Below are 18,511 nucleotides of genomic sequence, written 5' to 3' on the forward strand. Positions count from 1 at the left end.
GGCCCTAAACAAATGTTTACTTTGTTTATTGGGTCGGGCCGGCCCTGGTTACGCACAAGCTATAGATGTATTTTAAAGGCGTAGTTCACTTTCTGGGTTTAAAAAAAAAGTGTTATTTAAATATTAGTGTATGTTTATGATTTGCCCAAACAGCTTTTGTGTTTGACATAGATGTTTAAGATATTTACGGTGTCTGCCAACTATAAAAGAAGTTGACCCATCGGGAGTTTGGGGGGGGGGTTTGTGGTCTAAAGCCTGGGCATAACACTTAAATCCAGGCACACTAACTGTTGAAAAAAAGAGAGAATGAACATAGGTTTTATTGGACATAAGAACTAATTCATTTCAGTATTGCGCCTTCAAAAGTATAGGAACGGTAGAGTGAAATTTGTTGTTTTTGCGATGTTCTTAAATTATTTGGATTTGAGGTCAAAAGATGAATATGAGATAAAAGTACAAACAATCAGCTTTTATTTCATGGTATGTCCATTCATGTTCGTTTTACCATTTTACAGGAACGGCTGTATTTGTGCTGATATTGCCTATAAGGAACTACTTAAATAGCAAAAATGTAAAAAATTAAAATTATGTACCACCCCCGATATGGTAGATACTTTTTCTCAAACTGCATATGTTAAAAACCATAAAAATTATAAGAGCATAAAACATTTGTGGTCTAAATTCAGGGCTGAAATTAAACTCCTGAATGAACTGTACAATAACATATGAGAAAGCGTAAGAGTTTTTAATATTACTGTTGAAAAGCAAACATTCTGAAAGCTATAAAAACAGCAACACTAAAGCAAAATGTGGCACGTTTTATTTACAGAAAACTCCTGCTATCCAAAAAAATTTCATCATACTCTGTATTAGTACAGTAATTAATTAGTACATATTGTACATATATTTTCTAATAAATGATATAGCATAAATAGGTGCTGTTCTGAAATTATAGATTGCGTGAAATTATTTGCATCCTAATGTTCCAATGGGACCAGTGTTCCAATTATTTAAAAAGAAAGTTCTAGATTTTATGTCCCTCCAAGCCCATTTAAGACTGCTGATTTCAGGCCATGTAGTTCAGGGCTCCACAGTCAGAAAAATGCATTAGGAGCTACTACTGCTGCTGCTGCTGCTGCTGCTGCTGCTGGTGGTGGCGGTGGTCTCGCCTGCGTTCTCAACCTCCTCCTGGCTGTCCATGACCTCCAGGCTCTCGCAGATCAGGCCAATCTGCCTCTTCATGTGGGCCATGGTGCTCTGCATCTTCCTCATCTTCCTCTGCAGCGCGGCGGCGATGGCGCGGTGCGTCTGCCGCTGGGCCTCGTACTCCTGCTGCAGCTGCCGGTAGCAGTTGTGCTGGGCCTGGGTCTGGAGGGAGAGCAGGGTGCCGCAGCCCATGTGGCAGAGCTGGCGCCAGTGCTCGCAGCGCTGGGCATGCGCCTCCAGGTCCCGCCGCAGCACCTGCGCCCCGCAGCCCTGGTGTGGGCAGGGCACCGGCTCGTACTGGCAGGCCGTGCTGTGGCAGTACTCCTCCGAGAGCGGGAAGGTAGCGGCGCAGCCATGAGTCTCGTTTTTACACTGGGAGAGAGACGCGGCTGCGTGAAAACTAGCATCTATCGGTATTGGTATCATATAGAATTATGATACTTTGCTTCTGTGTTGCACTGTGAAGCTGATTACCCATGGTGGGAGAGAAGCATAAATAATATTTTCTCATTCAGAAAATAACTTGGTATTGTTGAGCCCCCACTCTAGTAGAATGATATCGGTTATCAAGTCACTGTATGACATGATTGAAAGAATGGCAATTTATTGATACAAATCATTATTACTGATAGATAAGTGTTTCCCAGCTGCAATTCATGAGGAAGTCCTTCCTTAGCATAAATTTTGTTTCGACAAGTTCTGCCCGTCACTTACCTTGATTCGTAAACGGCTGATGGACTTACTCAGCTTGTACATCACAAATATAAAGCTCTGATTGACAGGCTTTCTACAGCAGGGACAGGTTTCCTGTCTGCAGAAAAAAATAGCAAAGATCTGTTGAAAGTTGTGCTACTGTGCTGTCTCAGAGTCAATTGCTAATAACCAATATATCAAAATAAATCAATGTCAATCCTACTGTACTAATCTTAGAAAATGAATAAACAGCAAAATTAAAATGAAGGTTGTGAGATGTCTTTTAGTAGTCAAAATAACTTGTAGTTGTTATCAAAAACACTTTTCTTCATTTATACATATATACACACTAAATACACATTACAAAAAGGAAATTAAATTTGTGGATATAAAATTATCTTTATAGATTTTAAAGCAATTTAGTTATTGTACTCTACCTTTTAAGCCATTGTAAAATGCACTTTTTGCAGAATACATGGTTGCATGCAACTCGTACTGGACACCGTAGAACACCCCGGCATATGGTGCAGATTAGGTCATAGTCTGGAGTGTCCACAAACAATTCCACGTCATAACCACCACTCTGAAATGCATTCGTTGCGTTAGTATGATTCATTAAGGCTAGTCATGTACATGTACAGACCCAAACAGACGTCAGACTTGAGGAACCTGACAAACCTGGTCCTAACTAATCCTAGAGTAGTGGTACCCAATCATGTGCCACAGAGGGCCAAAAGTACACAGGTTTTTATTGCATACTCCGATGGTGCATGATTGGACACCGCTGTGGGTGAAGAATAGTATTTTTGGTTTGTGTATTGTATTTTCCTGTAGTGGACAGAACACAAGCTCCTCAACCACTGAACCACTGGTGCAATTATTGCAGTGTTAAATATTTCTGGTGATTCCCGCCTTTTGCATTCAAAACACATATCCCTTTCTTAATCGTATACTGACTGCTACAGAAAACAGATTTAAAACCACAGGGATGAACTGGCAATTTTTGAAAATACAAAATCTATAGACAAGCAGCACAGAATCCATTACTGTGGAACAGGAATGATTGCAGCGGTTAGAACAGTGTGGCAGATCATTCAGCGCTCTTCTGGAACATCAGCTGATTTACCATGTGATACAACAAAGCACTGTTTTATCGCAACTTTTTAACCCTATTTATTCAAATGATCATGAACTTTGAAGTCCAACATTAGTGTCATTTGATTGACATTTTGTAATTGTAAAAGGCACTCTTGTCCATGTATTTGTAATTTTTCATAAATATAAAATATAAAGCAGTATGGATTTTGGTTTTTTGGAAACTAGCTAACTAATATATATATATATATATATATATATATATATATATATATATATACACGTATATATATATATACACACATATATATATATATATATATATATATATATATATGCATGCACAGCAAGAGAAGGGAAAATGCCCAAATTAAAAAAATATCCAGGTACTATAGTTAAAAATATCAAATAAACTCACCATAGTTTAGACCTCTGGTGTTATTAGGTCACTGTTGATACTGGTGCCATTCCTTCTTCACGCTTTTGCTGTTCATTTAACTCAGTTTCTATGCATGGACATGTCCGGCACAATACAAATGTGTCCATGCACGCTCAGGCATAACAGTAAACAACTAAAATGGTTTGTTAATAGATCATTTGACTAATAATCATCTGATGATCAATTACAACTGTGTTTTCCCTTCTTTTAAGTTCTAGCACAAGAGACCAACTTCCATGTTTATACCCTGGTAACATTCAGGCACAAACCACCTGTGTCTTTTTGTACACTACAGGTTTTACGGCTCTGACAATGGCATTTCCATGGAAACCATTGAGCTTTCAATGGCAGTCAGCTCTAGAGATTATAAACAGTTCTCTCTTGCTGGTGAGTCCATACTGTGGAGGGTTTTCTGAATGGTTCTTTAGAATACAATGGTATTACAATGGTATTTTCTGTTGTGTAACATTTGACTATATTATAAATACACTAGATTTCTTTATTACATTATTATTTCTATATTATTATAATTCTGGGATTTTCCTTCAATTAGCATTGCTAACAACCTACCATTTGATGGGAACTTGTGTCGTTTCAAATCTCCGAGATGTGTAAAATAAACCATATGTTACAAATATGCAATTTTTAAATGAATTGTGAATTGCCTGGTCTATTAAAATAATTTGATTCACATTTAAATCCATAACATACCAATGAATATGTTTATTACAACCTTTTAAACAATGTCATTATCATTTTGTTTATTTCTAAGCTATTTTTCAATATTTATTTTTCTAAATTACATTACCAATAATGTGTCTATGATTTTGGAAGATATATTAAACAAGTAGTAAATGAAATTGCAGGTATTTTTTACTGCATATTATCTTCATGAATGTCTAAACATAGAAATCACAATGACACCAAAACCCAAACATTTTTTTGTAGATAAGGGTAGCTAGCCGCTAGGAAATCCCAAATCCTGAATGAGGGTGTGAAACAAACAGTTAGTGTCCATTTGTGAATACCTGAAGGACTCTGAAGGGCTCTGAAAGAAAATTTGCTATCAAACAATGGAGTCCAACTCTGTTCAATATTTACATCAATGAGTAAGTGGTGCGGTTGGAACAGTCTGCAACCCCAGGCCTCCTCCTACACGACACAGAAGCAACACAACCCTAGAATAAACCTTAAATTATACTTACCTTGGTCTGAAAATTACAGCATCAGGGGGGAAAAAGCTGAAAGAGCACTCTATGTTATCAAATGAAAATTAAAAATTGTACCAATTAAAATGTGGATAGAAATCTTTGATTATCCAGCCTATTGCGCAGTATGTAAGTGAGGTATGGGGTCCACTCAGCCAACAGAACCATTCTAAATGGGACAAGCATCCAACAGAGACCCTCTATGTAGAATTTTGTAGAAACATCCAAGTACAAAGGAAAACACCAAATAGTGCATTCTGGGCAGAACTAGGCCATTGTCTGTTTGTTTTATTTAGTTTTATTTATCCGTACATGGAAACCATGCAAACAGACAGACACAACAGAAGCAACATACTGATTGTGCAGGTTAGAAAAAAGGCCAAAGGGGCTTATGATACTCTCACCTTGTACTAATCAATCAATTGCAATAAATGATAACAACAACAAATGAAAGAACAAAGAACAGAGAAACATAAAAGTTTTTAACCCTCCTGTTCTGTTCATTTTTTAGGTACAGCAAAATGTTCCCGGGTGATATAAACATACAGGGGGGGTTTGCAAATACATGAAATGAACCATTTTCATTTAGAATGTTGATTACACTTATTAAGGCCAGTAGAAGAAGTTTCATACTGAAAAAATAATTTTAAGTATTTTTCCTAGATTTTCAAACTTTAAAAAGGGTCAATTTGACCCGCAACATAACAGGAGGGTTAAATCAAGTGCCTGCATGGAGGCATGCACAATGAAAGGGGAAGAAAAAAAAGAAACCTATAACCAAAAATCCTGTAAACAAGCTATCAAACAAACTGTGTGAATATGAGTGTGAGTGTGTGTGTGTGTGTGTATGTAGCTCAATCAACCCGGGTCATCAGGCAGGTCCGAAGCCTGTGTTTGTAGTTATTGAGAGATGTACATTCTTTTACTTGGTTTGAAAAAGTGGCTGGTCTTGCAGATCTTTTTTGTAATCGGTATATTCTAAGGAGAATGGTGGTACATGTGGAAGCCCAGGCAATATTACAATAGATGAGGTATGGATAATTTAAGGCAATGTAAGCCCAAGAGCTCAGTCATGAAAATAGCCCCACAGTCAGCTAGTAATGAAACTGACTAACACATTAACCAAACTAAAACAAAACACAGACCCACTTCATATCAGCACTGCCTACCAACAAATCAAAGGAAACTATGTTAGCAAACAGACTAAAATCTCTTATCTGGTATATTGGTATGACACAATCACTACAACAAATTATTTCAAACTATAAAAGACTTCTGTTCCCTAACAAATTAAAAGAAACAACAAATCCTGCAAGGAGAAGGGCCAACAGCTCCAATAGCAGCAAAATATATCTTTGCCTCTCATAATCTGAGGGACACTGGTTAACCACCAAAAATAAATTAATTCATTTATTTTTTATTGTTATATAATTAATAATGTATTAATGTATTTATAATGAATTCATTTAATTTTTTTCAGCATTATTATTATTATTATTATTATTATCACTCTGATATAGCCAAGTGGTTGTTGTTGTTGTTCCCACAGTTGTTGCCCCATAACAATTATGCTGTTTATTCATATTCTAATTCATGCCAATAAAGCATTTTTAATTTTTGAGAGAGAAAGAGAGAGTGAAAGAGAGAGAGAGAGAGAGAGAGAGAGAGAGAGGGCCAACAGGGGGCAGTATTACAATGCACAAAATCTGTGTACTGTATCACCCAGAATTTCCAGTGAATCTAGTATGACTATTCAATGCACGTTGCTCAGTAGTTCTGGGGGAACAATCCATTGTTCCATTTATTTCATGCCAATTTATGCTTGTTTATCCATTTTTGCTGATGAAATTACAAAAATGAAAGGACTCATTACACTTTTGCTGCATATGTGGTGTAAGCAGTAGCCAGAGATCGGTACTGTCATTATTGATGAGACATTTGTAGAACTGAAGTGGAAACCCTGTTCCTCTTTGCTGATGCAGCTTGTTTACGTTTGGCCACATTTAATGAAATTTGCAGTTTTTGTGATAGATGCACCTATAATTAGGCACCAACTAATTGAGCTAAAATTCTGATAGTTGCCTCATGCTGCTTTGGAAACTCACATATGAAAACAATGATTGTCAGACCTCTGTTATAGCTTTGTAATTGTAATTTACTACATAGTGTTTATCATGTGTTCCATTATTTTGAGCAAAATGAGCACAATTCATCCTGCCATATTTTCTGATTGTCAAATTCTGTAAACTCTCAACTTCCAATCAGAGGACATTGGGTTACAAATAAAAAATATAAAAATTGAATATGGGATGTAGAAATATTTTAAACACTGTAGACAACTTTGAAATAAAACAACTATGAAAATGAGACAGCATTTGACCTGTGGCAGGAAGGTAGCTGGTCACATTGGAACACAATGTACAGCACTGCCCATACAGTATGTGCACCACGGAAATGTGTCACAATGCAATATTTACACAGGGTTCATATAATGACTCAAAGTTTGAATTGGTGGGGTTCCAAAACTGAAAACATTTCCTTGCTGGAAATGAAGATAAAAAGCACCTTTATTTGTATACAGTACAATGCTATTTTTGGGATATATTTGGAGGAACGCAATGATTTCATCCATCTATTGTTTCTTGTAGATAATATGTATTAAATGACTTTACCTAAAAACCAAACTGCCCACAGCAATATTTTCCATGACAGATGGCTTTTCATTGGTTGAGTTGGTAAAAGCGTGTACCACACATACTGCTGGAGAATTTTATCCAACACATCACTAGGTCAAATATTTTCATGAAGATAATTTTTTACAAATTGCACAGGAGATATACTTTGAATGTTCTTCATATGGAGACTTATGAATGTCTCACAGTCCACTATTCCCATTATTATTTTAATGAAGGAAATTAAATAACATGTCATATTAATTGGTCCTTCATAAGAGCTAACCTTCTTAACCTTCCTCCTGTGTTCTGGTCAAATCTGACCAATTTACAACTTTCCTAAATTATAAATATTGTGTTTTTCATCTAATTGCCTCAAGACCTTATATTTTCCTCCACACTAGGCATTTGAACATACAATATTGCTGATCATCACTTTCATTGCATTTTGAGTGGTTTAGTTAACTTTGTTACACCTGTGGTGTTTCGGGTCTAAAATGACCGTCATAGGAAATTAATGAGTAAAACTATATTATGTTCATCCAGCAGATGGAAAACATCCCCATACACACACCCACTCACCCACACATCCACAACCACAACCCCCTCACCCCCCACCCATCCACCCCTCACCCTTCAGGTTGTCCTACAAGCGATACAAAAACTCTTTGCATTTGAATGGATCTCTATGGGAATTGAGGGGTGGGACTAGATTCAGCTGTAGCACCCTGCTGCTGCTAGATATGCAGTAGATACTACAAGCATTGTTTCTCCTGAAAATTTTTTCCATTGAGTTCAACAGGAAAATGAATCAGGAGAAACAATGCTTATAGTATCTACTGCATATCTGGCAGCAGCACGGTGGTTTGAGGCTCATTTGATGCCTTCAACCCTTGATGACTTAAAGCCACTTAGCCAACAAATGTGTTCCATACTGTACCAGTATAATTTACAGCTGAATCTAGTCCCACCCTCAAATTCCCATAGAGATCCATTCAAATGCAGAGAGTTTTTGTATTGCTTGTAGGACAACCTGAAAATAAAATATCCAGACTGGTATGATGTTGATAGGTCACAGACATCAGGAAGTCATGGCATGCAAATGACATGCAACCAAATACAAAACATGACTCTTTTATTTGACATTATGTTAATTTGTCTAGTGAATTTCCCTGTTTCTCGCTTTTCCCCAAACAGTTCACTGCAGCAAAAGTAAATGAGCAAATGGTGGCGCAGGAAGTCTCAGGAGTGCATTTTTTAAATTCTTGCTAATTTTCTGACCAATGATTTGTTGTTAAGACCATTAAAAGCTTAATTTTTTGCCATTTTGGGCTTGGCCCATTTTTTTTGCCTAGGAATGTACATTTTCAGTGTCTGTTCTTTATATATTCACTACAGTTACTCATGTTAACTACTAGTTGAAGACATTATTTCACAGCTTAAAAAGGTGTTGAACAAAATTTGGTGATGATTTATAGTTTTTGTGTTAATATAAGAGCAGTTAAAACAGATCAGCCAAATTTGGCCGCAAACACTAAAATAAGCGAGGAGCAACGAACACTGGAGGAAGGTTAAATTGTACTTACTCCATAAGCACTACATAAACATTAAAAAATGGTTATGCCAATGATATAGGCAGGAGTACTGTTACCATAGATGAAGCAAGTGACATTTCTATCACCTAATGAGTACCAGTTCTTGGTTACTGACATAAGCATCCATATAGGTGGTTTTTAGCAACTCTGACTTTGTGTGAGCTGTAAAATGTGGATAAAGACGTCAGACCAATAAATAGATATGGACCCCTCTCTGTAGGTATGAAGAGATCTCCGACAAAGGCATTGCCAGTATTTCATTATTTCTATTTTTTAATTTATTCTTTATTTTACCAGGAAACCCCAATGAAATTTTCAAGGGGGACCTGAAGTATACATAGTTACAATCTTAATGAACAAGACAGATTAATAGAGCAAGACACAACTAAAAAACAATGGGTAAGTATTTAAAAACAGATGCACTTTTCAATAAAAGCATGAGAGACTAAGGGCTCTATCTTACACCCGACGCAAAGTGGCGGCAAGCACAACGCATGTGTCTTTGCTTGTTTCAGACGCAGTTGTCATTTTCCCGTCCAACGCCCACGTTGTTTAAATAGCAAATGTATAATAGCCTTACATTTATATAGCACTTTTCCGAATGCTCAAAGTGCTTCACAGTGAAGGGGAACTCACCCCACCCACCACCAATGTGTAGCACCCACCTGGGTGATGCACGGCAGCCATTTTGCGCCAGAAAGCTCACCACACATTAGCGAAGGTGGAGAGGGAGATAACATTTATTTAGCCAATTAAATCTGGGGATGGTTTTGGTGGCAAGTTTGCGAGAGCCAGATCTGGGATTTAGCCAGGACACCGGGGAACCCCCTACACTTAGTGATAAGTGTCATGGGATCTTTAATGACTACAGTGAGTCAGGACCTCGGTTTAACGTCTCATCCGAAAGATGGAATCTCCTACAGCACAGTGTCCCCGTCACTGCACTGGGGCATTGGGGTTTTTTTTTTTTTTTATTTGACCAGAGGGAAGATTGCCCTCTGCTGGCCCACCAAATGTAGCTACTTGTGCCCATCTGAGCGCCCATGGGCCCATGGTCTTAAAATGAGGTGTGGTCAGGCGCATTGTTAGCACATTGCTATCTTGAGGCAGCGGAAAGCGATTGCGCGATTGACCAACAAAAACCTGGTCTTAAGTCAATGGCGCAGTATTTTACTGCTATTTTAAGGGCGCATTATTAAGATAGTAATATGTGCCTACACAGGCGGGTGGACAATGCGTAATATTTTTTAAAAAAAAAACATGTCATAATGGTTATTCATAATATTTATCAGAATTACTTGACAAATCTGCCATTATAATAGCAATCCGCCAAGAGGCAAGCGCACCTGGTTTTTAAAGGGAATGGGAGATGACACTCTGATTGGTTTATTTAATGTTACGCCCAAAAGACACCTGTGATTAATTAAGAGACTAAGTACAACCCCTTTGAACCATGTGCCTTACTTTGCGCTCAGATTATCCGCCGTTAAACTAGCAAAAGTGGATTTGTACACGCCCTAAATGCACCTGCGCCATGCACGTTAGACCGTGCGCTTAGATGGTTAAAATATAGCCATAAATGTTTAAAATCAGAGAGTGGTATTAGTATGTCCATTTCAAGTTGGTTCTGGAAATTGTTCCAGCTTTTGGGTGTAATGTAATTTAAAGCAGTTTTCTCATGGTCTGTAGACGGCTTTGAGACTTTGTGTGTTCAGGCAAGTAGACCTGTTTGCCTGAACACACCTTTCTTTGTGATAGGTCCACTAATCTTTAATACATGTGAGAATGGAAGTTATCAAATCTGAACTGTGAATTAAATAATGTTCACTTGCAATAACATGTTGAATGGAATGTTATGTCTTACTGATCATATTCATGATGAATATAACATAGTTTATTCCGGTTTTAGCACATGTTATAATTATAATGGTCAGAGAGCAATTTCAGTCTACAGTCTACAGCTGTATTAATTATGCTATGGAATTATGTTCTTTCACTAATATAGCTTTGGTGGAGATTATTTGAATTGGCTGCTTTTTTCATACTTTCATGTGATCAACCTGTACGGACTTGTATTTTGTTACAGAAATGAAAACAAGTTTATCTGACTCCATTGAATATTTGTAGTATGGCCAGAAAATTGCTGTCCTCCAGCAGTTTCCATTTAACCTGAACCTGTAACCTGAACGTTTTTGCATGAATACAAGTTTGCATATACGGTATGAGCATTGCCTGGGGTGTGTACCGATGAAATTTTGGAGGGCAAGACATTGTATCCCAGAGAGCAAGACATTCACATAAGTGCTCTCTGACAATGACCTTCTATCCTAGGAGGATAGATATACCTCTCATCTGGGAACCTTGAGACTCAAATGCTTGCGTCATGAAGCAACTTTAAAATCTGCAGATCCAAGCACTGAAACTAACAACTATCTGAGAGAACATCCTAATCAAGGCACCCCACCTGGTTATTGAGACTGTTTAAACATCCTTAAGCATGTTGGCTCTATTTATTTATGAAATAACACTAGAATAATACTAGGATCTGCCAGGACAGACAGAGGGAATAGTCAAAGGGAAAAGCACTATTAAAATAAAAGACTTCACAGAAACAATACCTTCAAACTATTTTTTATGGTTTATTTCTTCCGTGTCAGCTTTATTTGTGGCTTGATATGGCTTTTTGTGTTATTTTTACATACTGTTTGAATAATTTAAACAAACATTTTTAATTCCCCCAGCTTATCTTTTAGAGCCTTTAAAAAGCTGAAATTAAAATAAAAATTGGCATTGTTTTCAAAAACTCAATGCAAATTGATTGTTGTCATTACTAAGCAATGTGGTAAATTGATTTGCTAAATGCAAGTGATCACAAAAAAAAATCACAAAATTTTGTGAAAGACATTTTGACAATAATGTGCGACCTGAGAGTAAAAATGCTTGTGAATTGCTCTGATGAAATTGGGGAGCCCCTGTTTTCAGTTTTACCCCAGCGCATTGATTCCCTCTGCTGAGAATGTATTGTTTCTGCTTGCTGATGAGTCAGGAATGTCCACTGAATATGATAAAGGGTTTTTATTCAAATAAAATGAATGGTTGAACATAATCAGATACTTTACATTCTTCACAAACACACACAGCCAACATACCTGCATGGGCAGGGCTATTCTCTGCAGTTCGAAGGACAATGTAAAAACATGTGAATTCATGAGAACAGAAGAATAACATACATAAACACATTTATGTTTTCCACTATGGAAAATATAGATTTAAACCTCAGAACACAAGTGCATAAAAGAAATGCATCAATGATCAGAGTCCATTATTACAGAAATCAAACCAATCAGCTCCAGCCAACAAAAAACATGTTGATATTCCATGATTATTTGTGTCTGATAAACTGTATTATGTGCATTTATCTTGTAGTTTTCATTGTGATTTCTATTACTACCTGTACTCTTTTCTCTTTCTGTATGCAGATTACTGATTACCATAATGTCATACTGCTGTATCACATGTTAAACTCTTGTAACTATAAAAGAACTATACAAAAACATCAATAACAAGGCAATATATTTCTTTACAGTCTTAATTATCCTCACTGGCAACTTTAGTCACCCCTAATCCACCCTAACGACCCTGCATTTGCTTCAGCTCAGGTAGGCGGGCTTTGGACGCCAGGGCAGCCTTGCGTGTGAAAGTGGTGCAGCGGGTGAAGATCTCCTGGTCCCTGGGCCGTGGTGGAACCTTGGGAGCGGAGGAGACCTTCAGGGGATTGAGGTCAGGACTGCTGGGGCTGAGCCTTTCCTCAGCGAGGCCACTATCAGTGCTGTGGAGCTCCACTATGCCCGTGGGGCTGCAACTGAGAGAGTCGCTGCCTGTCCAGCTGGAGTCATCACTGAAGCTGGACTCACTCCCCAGACTAACCCCGCTCATGCTGCCCTTGCGGCTCTCGTTCTCTGTTGGGACAGGCGGGAGGACATGGCTCTGGTGTGGCTCTGACAGAATGTCCAGTGAGTGTGATTTTTTCTTGTTAACAGCACTGAGGCTTCCCTTTGGCAGGGGGGAGAATCGGTCTGAGTTATGCAGCTGTGCCATGTTAAGTGTGGAACTCCACATCTCCCTCTGGGCATGGACAAGTGGGTTGGTATAAGGTTTCAGGTACATGGAGGGCACATAGCCAGCTTTGCCCTTATTTCTGTGGGGAGGGAAAATGACAAAACCAAGATTAAAGGTGTAGAAATAGGCAGAGTTGCCCTTATTGCATGAGGAAACCTTGTGCTATTGTCGTGTAGATCAGAAAGTGCCTGCAACTGTCACTTGTAGCCCTGAAATGGACATGTAGTCAGTGTCCTTAGTGCAGATGAGATGCAACATTTATGTGGGTCTATGCAACAGAGCACTTTAAATGTCACCCTGGATGTTTCAGATTATCTGACATTTAAGCAAATCGCTAGACAGTGAGCATACCTGATGAGCCACCAGCCATTGTCAGATTTTTGCAGCACCTCCACCACAGAGCCAATGTGCATAGTGACCTCGTCCTCATTTTTAGATGTATAGTTCCTGACTGCATTGTATAGTAAACCTACATGCAAACATAAACCAGAAGAAAACATTAAACATATCTGTTACAAGTCAGTGTTCTAAACAGTGTCAAATAGTGTCGCAAACAGGAAACATGTATTACTAGCCATCAAGGGAGAGAAACAAACTAAAGGATATTCTGATTGCATCTGAAACTAATTTCAAAAATATAATGCCAAATTAATTCCTGGTTTCCCCCAATGTGCTTCTGTTGCACCAGATCTAATGGTTCAGTGAACGGCTCTCGGGTGCAGTTTTGGTGTGGCACAGAGACACTCAACTTTAAATCAATCTGATGGCAAAAAAGATGGATCCCTGTATTGTGTAGTGTAACTGCAGTGACCTGCCCAAATTTGATACCCCTGATCAAGTACAAATATCCATGTACCTGCTGCAGGTGTCCCATCGTCATAGTCATCTTCTTCATCCCCATCCTCACACTTAACCAAGTAAGGTGCTGGGAACCAGGCCAGGCATTTGCCATCATTCTCCACCAGCCACCAACCTGAACAGAGAGATTTAATGTCAAGAAGACACCAGAGGCTAAACTGAAGGGGGGCTAATGTGTCAGATGGACCAAAGAGCCCCCCAACCTCATTAGGGGTTCAGCACTTTAGCTATCAAATAATTGGCCACACATGTTGTTACCCTTTCAGTCTCTTGACAGCAAGGGATAAACAGTGTTTATTACATTCATTCTTGTATAACATTTAACATTTTAAAGGGATAATTCCACCCCATAGCTCATTGCTCATACAAACATATAACCAAAATAATGAATCTATGCCATATTACCACCATAGTTGAACATTCATCAGTGATTGAATGTAAACGGTCACTTGAAAATCTATCACTTCTTTCAGCGAATCATGTGTAATACAAAAGCCCTGTGCCTGCAAAGTCTTGTGACAATGAAATAAAAGCCCTGAAAATCATAAAGTACTGCATGCTTTAAGAGGCTAACCTGCTTTGTCTTTGATGAGTACATCCACCGTCTCATCCACAGCCACTTTGAAGGGCCTGTTCTTGGTGTCCCTTGTCTCATATGGGGCCACACAACGGTATGTTTCAGGCACATAGGGCCGTGTCACATTGCCCATGCTGAATCGCTTGCCGCCAATAGTATCCATTCCTCTATCATTGCTGTCTGCAATGTCCTCCAAGTGCAGAATCACAATGCTGTGGATAAGACAGACATGAGCATGCCACTTCCATGTTTGCTAACAATTCCACAACCAAATAAAGTACCAAATAAAAACCACAGAAATTAATTTAATTAAAAGGAGGCACCACAGGTGAAAATAGTGATTTTGCCTGGACAGGTTAGTTTTGGGATATTATGATATCTTGTGTCTACAACTACCGTAATTTCATAAAATTTCTGAAAAAATGATTTGAAACAATTTTAGATCGTTAATTAAGATGTTTTTACACCAGCTATGTCAAGTATAACCAAGCACAAAATCAGCTTTAATGGCTATTTTCTCTAAATTGCATGTTTTGTGTATTTTTCCCAACTTAACTAATAGATATAGATACCAAATTTGACATGTTTCTTAACTAAAATATCTAATAATTCACAGAAGCTTTTTTGATACATTTTGTCATTTCTACGTTATGGGGTATTTTATATGGAAAAACTGAAATTTAACACATACATAGTGTCTTTAATTCAGACAGAATCTACTGAGAGAAAAAAAATTCTAATTCAAATTTGCGCATTTAATTATACATGAGCTAATTTAAAAACTAAAAAAAGAAATAAACCTCCCCTTGATCAAAAATGATCTCTGAAAACATTCACATTACAGACAACTACTTCAAAGCATACAAAAGCACAATGACCTTTTATAACATGCCCATTTCATAAATCTGCTAGAAAGAGCACATACCTGTTCTTTACGAACTCTGGCTGCAGGTCCTGATGCTGTGGCAGGAAGAACTGGATCAGCTCAGAGCTCTGTGTGACGCTGGGCTCACATTTCAGCAGCTCTGTGCAGTAATTTTCCAGGAGAGACAGGCGACGCAATGATTTGCTGGAGTCCTTCCTCTGAGAAGTCTTTGTGTTCCTTGCTGAAATGGAGGAATGTAGCAGAAGAATTAACACTTTCGTTGAATGAATTAACAGGATGATGAGGTTTGTATAAAAAGTGAATGTACCTCTGAACCTTGGAATCACTCTCTCTGATGTGTGAAATGGGTTTTTCAAGGAAAACAGCTTTTTCAGTTGCTTCTGGTAGAGTAAAAGAATAAATGGTTTTAGACCCGAAAATTCCAAAGCACTGACTGTTTATTTCTTTAAAGTATGTTTAATTAACTTACATGAAGTTTCTTGAACTCCTGAAATGATCTGTAAACAATGATTTCGCTATGATCTGACCAAAGCACAGAGGTCATGAACACCTGAAAAAGATTAAACTGAATGTTAATTGATAAGTCTACATTGGCTTTAAACTTTTTACATATTCACATTTGGCAGATAGAATGAGTTCCTATTTGGCTGATGTTTGATCAAAATTGAGTGAAGATGTGGTGTTTATATTTCAGCCAAAGTAATACATAAAAAACATAAATCTAAATATCAAATAAGAACCATCTATTTGTTTCAGCAGGTGCCAAAATGGTGATAGTTAAAATTAAATTGGATATCATGATAGTGAAACTATTTTGCCATCACCAGAGGTGCGTTCAAGTTCAGCGAACAAGGCGAACGTTTGCAAAGATAAGCGAACGGTCTGAAAAAGGTAGTGGGACGGAGGGAAATGTTCCCAGTTGGGTATTTCAATTGAAGATGCCGTAGTGTGATCAGTTTTTTCAATAATGTTATTGCTAACGCTAGCCAATGTTATTATTGTTCGCTAGGTCGCTTTTTTATCATCGATGATCACAGAAGCGGCTGTGAGTACAAATACTCTCGTCGCCATGTCTGTTTACGTTTAATGCAAACAATTTGGAATGTTCGTAAAAAGCAGTTCAAATTGAATTGTTTAAAGAAAACATGTTCGCCACGAACATTCGTCTCTGTTCGCTGAACTTGAACGCACCTCAGTTAAAGCAGCTTATCTCAGGTTCCATACCTTGCTCGTATTCTTTTCCATAACCCCAATAAGCTTGACAGCGGTTGGGAATCGTTGGTCCGTCATCTTTGTTTTTGCAAGGGATTGCTTGATACTGCGGAAGAGGCAACTTCGTCTTACAACCGTTTTCAACCACTCTCATGCAAACGCCGCCCGAGTAGGCTATATATACTGAGCATGCAGGCGTTGCCAAAGATAGATATTCCCCGTGAACACATTCCGGGCACGTGCGCAACAACAACAGCTGGCAAGAGGCCATGGCACGACACAAAAAATCATCCGTGGGAATTTCTGAATTAGCACGTATTGCACGTGTACGACATCCGGACATGTCCGCTATAAGCCTACCTGGTTTATTGAAATTATACATATATATAGTTGGGATAATCAATTTAAGGACATGTACTAAACTACAACAGATAAAGATAAAGATTTATTGTAAGTTTTAAAAAACTTTATATTGATTAATTAAAGAACGGGCTAATTGTTGTGATATTGTTTGTGATATAAAACTGTGTTAGTGCATGAGTAAGTGTGTATCTGTATGTGTTTCAATTGAAGTGACTATGTGTTAATTCCAATAAATAGCACATTATTATTATTTTATGTTTTTAAATCAACAATTAAAACTTTATACAGATCAAATAAAAAAGTCCAGTTAAAATGCTATTAGAAAACTCTTTAACCATCAAAACACTGAAATTAAAACTGCTTTTGTGGCTGGTTTTACCTTAAGGGCCAGACATGTCTTTCTTTGCATCCACGTCTCAGGTGTGTATCACAGTTCCACAGTAATTGCAGCAATCTGATCTACAGTCAGAGGCTGTTGCTGAGATTTGAAATACAGTACAAAATAAATCACAATACAAAACTGTGTCGACATTTATAGTATAGGCCGTATTACTGCAAATAAGAGTACAGTATTGCTATTGTAAAAAAACACACACACACACAAAAAAAAAAACCCAGTAACTTACTGGTTACTTGCTTCCAGTACTTTCCTGTAAATTGCACAATGAATTTCTTACAGCACAAAGAGTTGCTTTGTGGTTATTGCTCTTGATTTCCCTCACAATACAAACAAATTGTATTTCTTTATATTGTGCAATGTTGTTTACATTACAGTATAGCTGTGATAACTTTAATCTGCCCTAAGGACTGGATAGGTCTCAGCACCTGGCCATGGCTGGTGACAAGAATGAAATATGTTTTCTATTGATATGGTTCATCTACATTCAACAGGTTGGTGTACAACTTGTTTGACTTGTACAACCAGCAAACAAGACAAACCAGAACTATTCTTTCAAAGAACTTGAAAGGTTCTTCAGGCAGGCATGTATGTGCAGTAATTTATGGAACTAGATTGCAACCAAGCCAAACAATAACTAAAATTCCTTCTGAGAACCTGCGTGGATGCATTTACATCATCTATGTTATGTGAATGCTGTAAAAGGCCACTTGAATGCCTTTTCCAAATGCCCATTTCCATGTTTAGACTTGAAATGTGATACACACATGAAAAAATTACAAAAGTGCAAAGTACTTGCTCTTCTCTCACTATTTTCATAAAAATGTTAGATACATTGCATATAGTTTCTTAATATGATCATGGTAGGTATTGTCTTACATTTGTTAGAAGCAGCTTACAGTGTTCACTTTCAGTTACATCAGATCAGTTTTGTTTATAGACCTCTCAGGGAGCATGGTTTTTACTTTGTTGCTATCCAAACACCACTCCAAAGAAGGCTTTCACAGTGTGTTTTGTCTCAATGTCTGTAGTTGTGCCTTCCAATATACAGTCCCCTCCAAAACTATGGTAATGAGTGAAATTTAAGGCATTTAAGGCTACTTAAGGCATTTAGACATGAGATCAAAAGTTGAACATGAGACAAAAGTACAGACACCCAGCTTTTATTTCATGGTATTTACATGCATATAT

General features: G+C 37.8%; 2 protein-coding genes across 2 annotated transcripts; both read right to left on the reverse strand.

The window, feature by feature from the left end:
- Window positions 1-450: 450 nt before the first annotated feature.
- Window positions 451-3,712, reverse strand: rnf151 (ring finger protein 151). The gene is made up of 4 exons (XM_064322879.1): window positions 3,413-3,712; window positions 2,337-2,482; window positions 1,921-2,017; window positions 451-1,578 (listed from the first exon to the last, which is right to left on the reverse strand). The coding sequence occupies exons 1-4, from the start codon at window positions 3,413-3,415 to the stop codon at window positions 1,108-1,110; spliced, it is 717 nt and encodes a 238-aa protein (XP_064178949.1). The 5' UTR covers window positions 3,416-3,712; the 3' UTR covers window positions 451-1,107.
- An 8,256-nt stretch (window positions 3,713-11,968) lies between these two features.
- LOC135248349 (NADPH oxidase organizer 1-like) lies at window positions 11,969-16,790 on the reverse strand. The gene is made up of 8 exons (XM_064322880.1): window positions 16,573-16,790; window positions 15,818-15,898; window positions 15,656-15,728; window positions 15,388-15,568; window positions 14,460-14,674; window positions 13,884-14,000; window positions 13,379-13,496; window positions 11,969-13,106 (listed from the first exon to the last, which is right to left on the reverse strand). The coding sequence occupies exons 1-8, from the start codon at window positions 16,636-16,638 to the stop codon at window positions 12,539-12,541; spliced, it is 1,419 nt and encodes a 472-aa protein (XP_064178950.1). The 5' UTR covers window positions 16,639-16,790; the 3' UTR covers window positions 11,969-12,538.
- Between the last annotated feature and the right edge of the window lie 1,721 nt (window positions 16,791-18,511).

This window comes from Anguilla rostrata, chromosome 2, assembly GCF_018555375.3.
Source record: "Anguilla rostrata isolate EN2019 chromosome 2, ASM1855537v3, whole genome shotgun sequence".
NCBI lineage: Eukaryota > Metazoa > Chordata > Actinopteri > Anguilliformes > Anguillidae > Anguilla > Anguilla rostrata.

Excerpts from the sequence above, each read along its gene's own strand:
- rnf151 (XM_064322879.1), bottom strand. Across the intron at positions 2,018-2,336 it reads ATTTTACAATGGCTTAAAAG|ACAGGAAACCTGTCCCTGCT; the intron begins GTAGAGTACAAT and ends TTTTTTCTGCAG. Across the intron at positions 1,579-1,920 it reads TCAGCCGTTTACGAATCAAG|TGTAAAAACGAGACTCATGG; the intron begins GTAAGTGACGGG and ends TCTCTCTCCCAG.
- LOC135248349 (XM_064322880.1), bottom strand. The coding sequence starts at position 16,638 with ATGACGGACCAACGATTCCCAACCGCTGTCAAGCTTATTGGGGTTATG. Across the intron at positions 15,729-15,817 it reads AGGAGTTCAAGAAACTTCAT|AAGCAACTGAAAAAGCTGTT; the intron begins GTAAGTTAATTA and ends TTACTCTACCAG. Across the intron at positions 14,675-15,387 it reads CCAGAGTTCGTAAAGAACAG|CATTGTGATTCTGCACTTGG; the intron begins GTATGTGCTCTT and ends TCTTATCCACAG.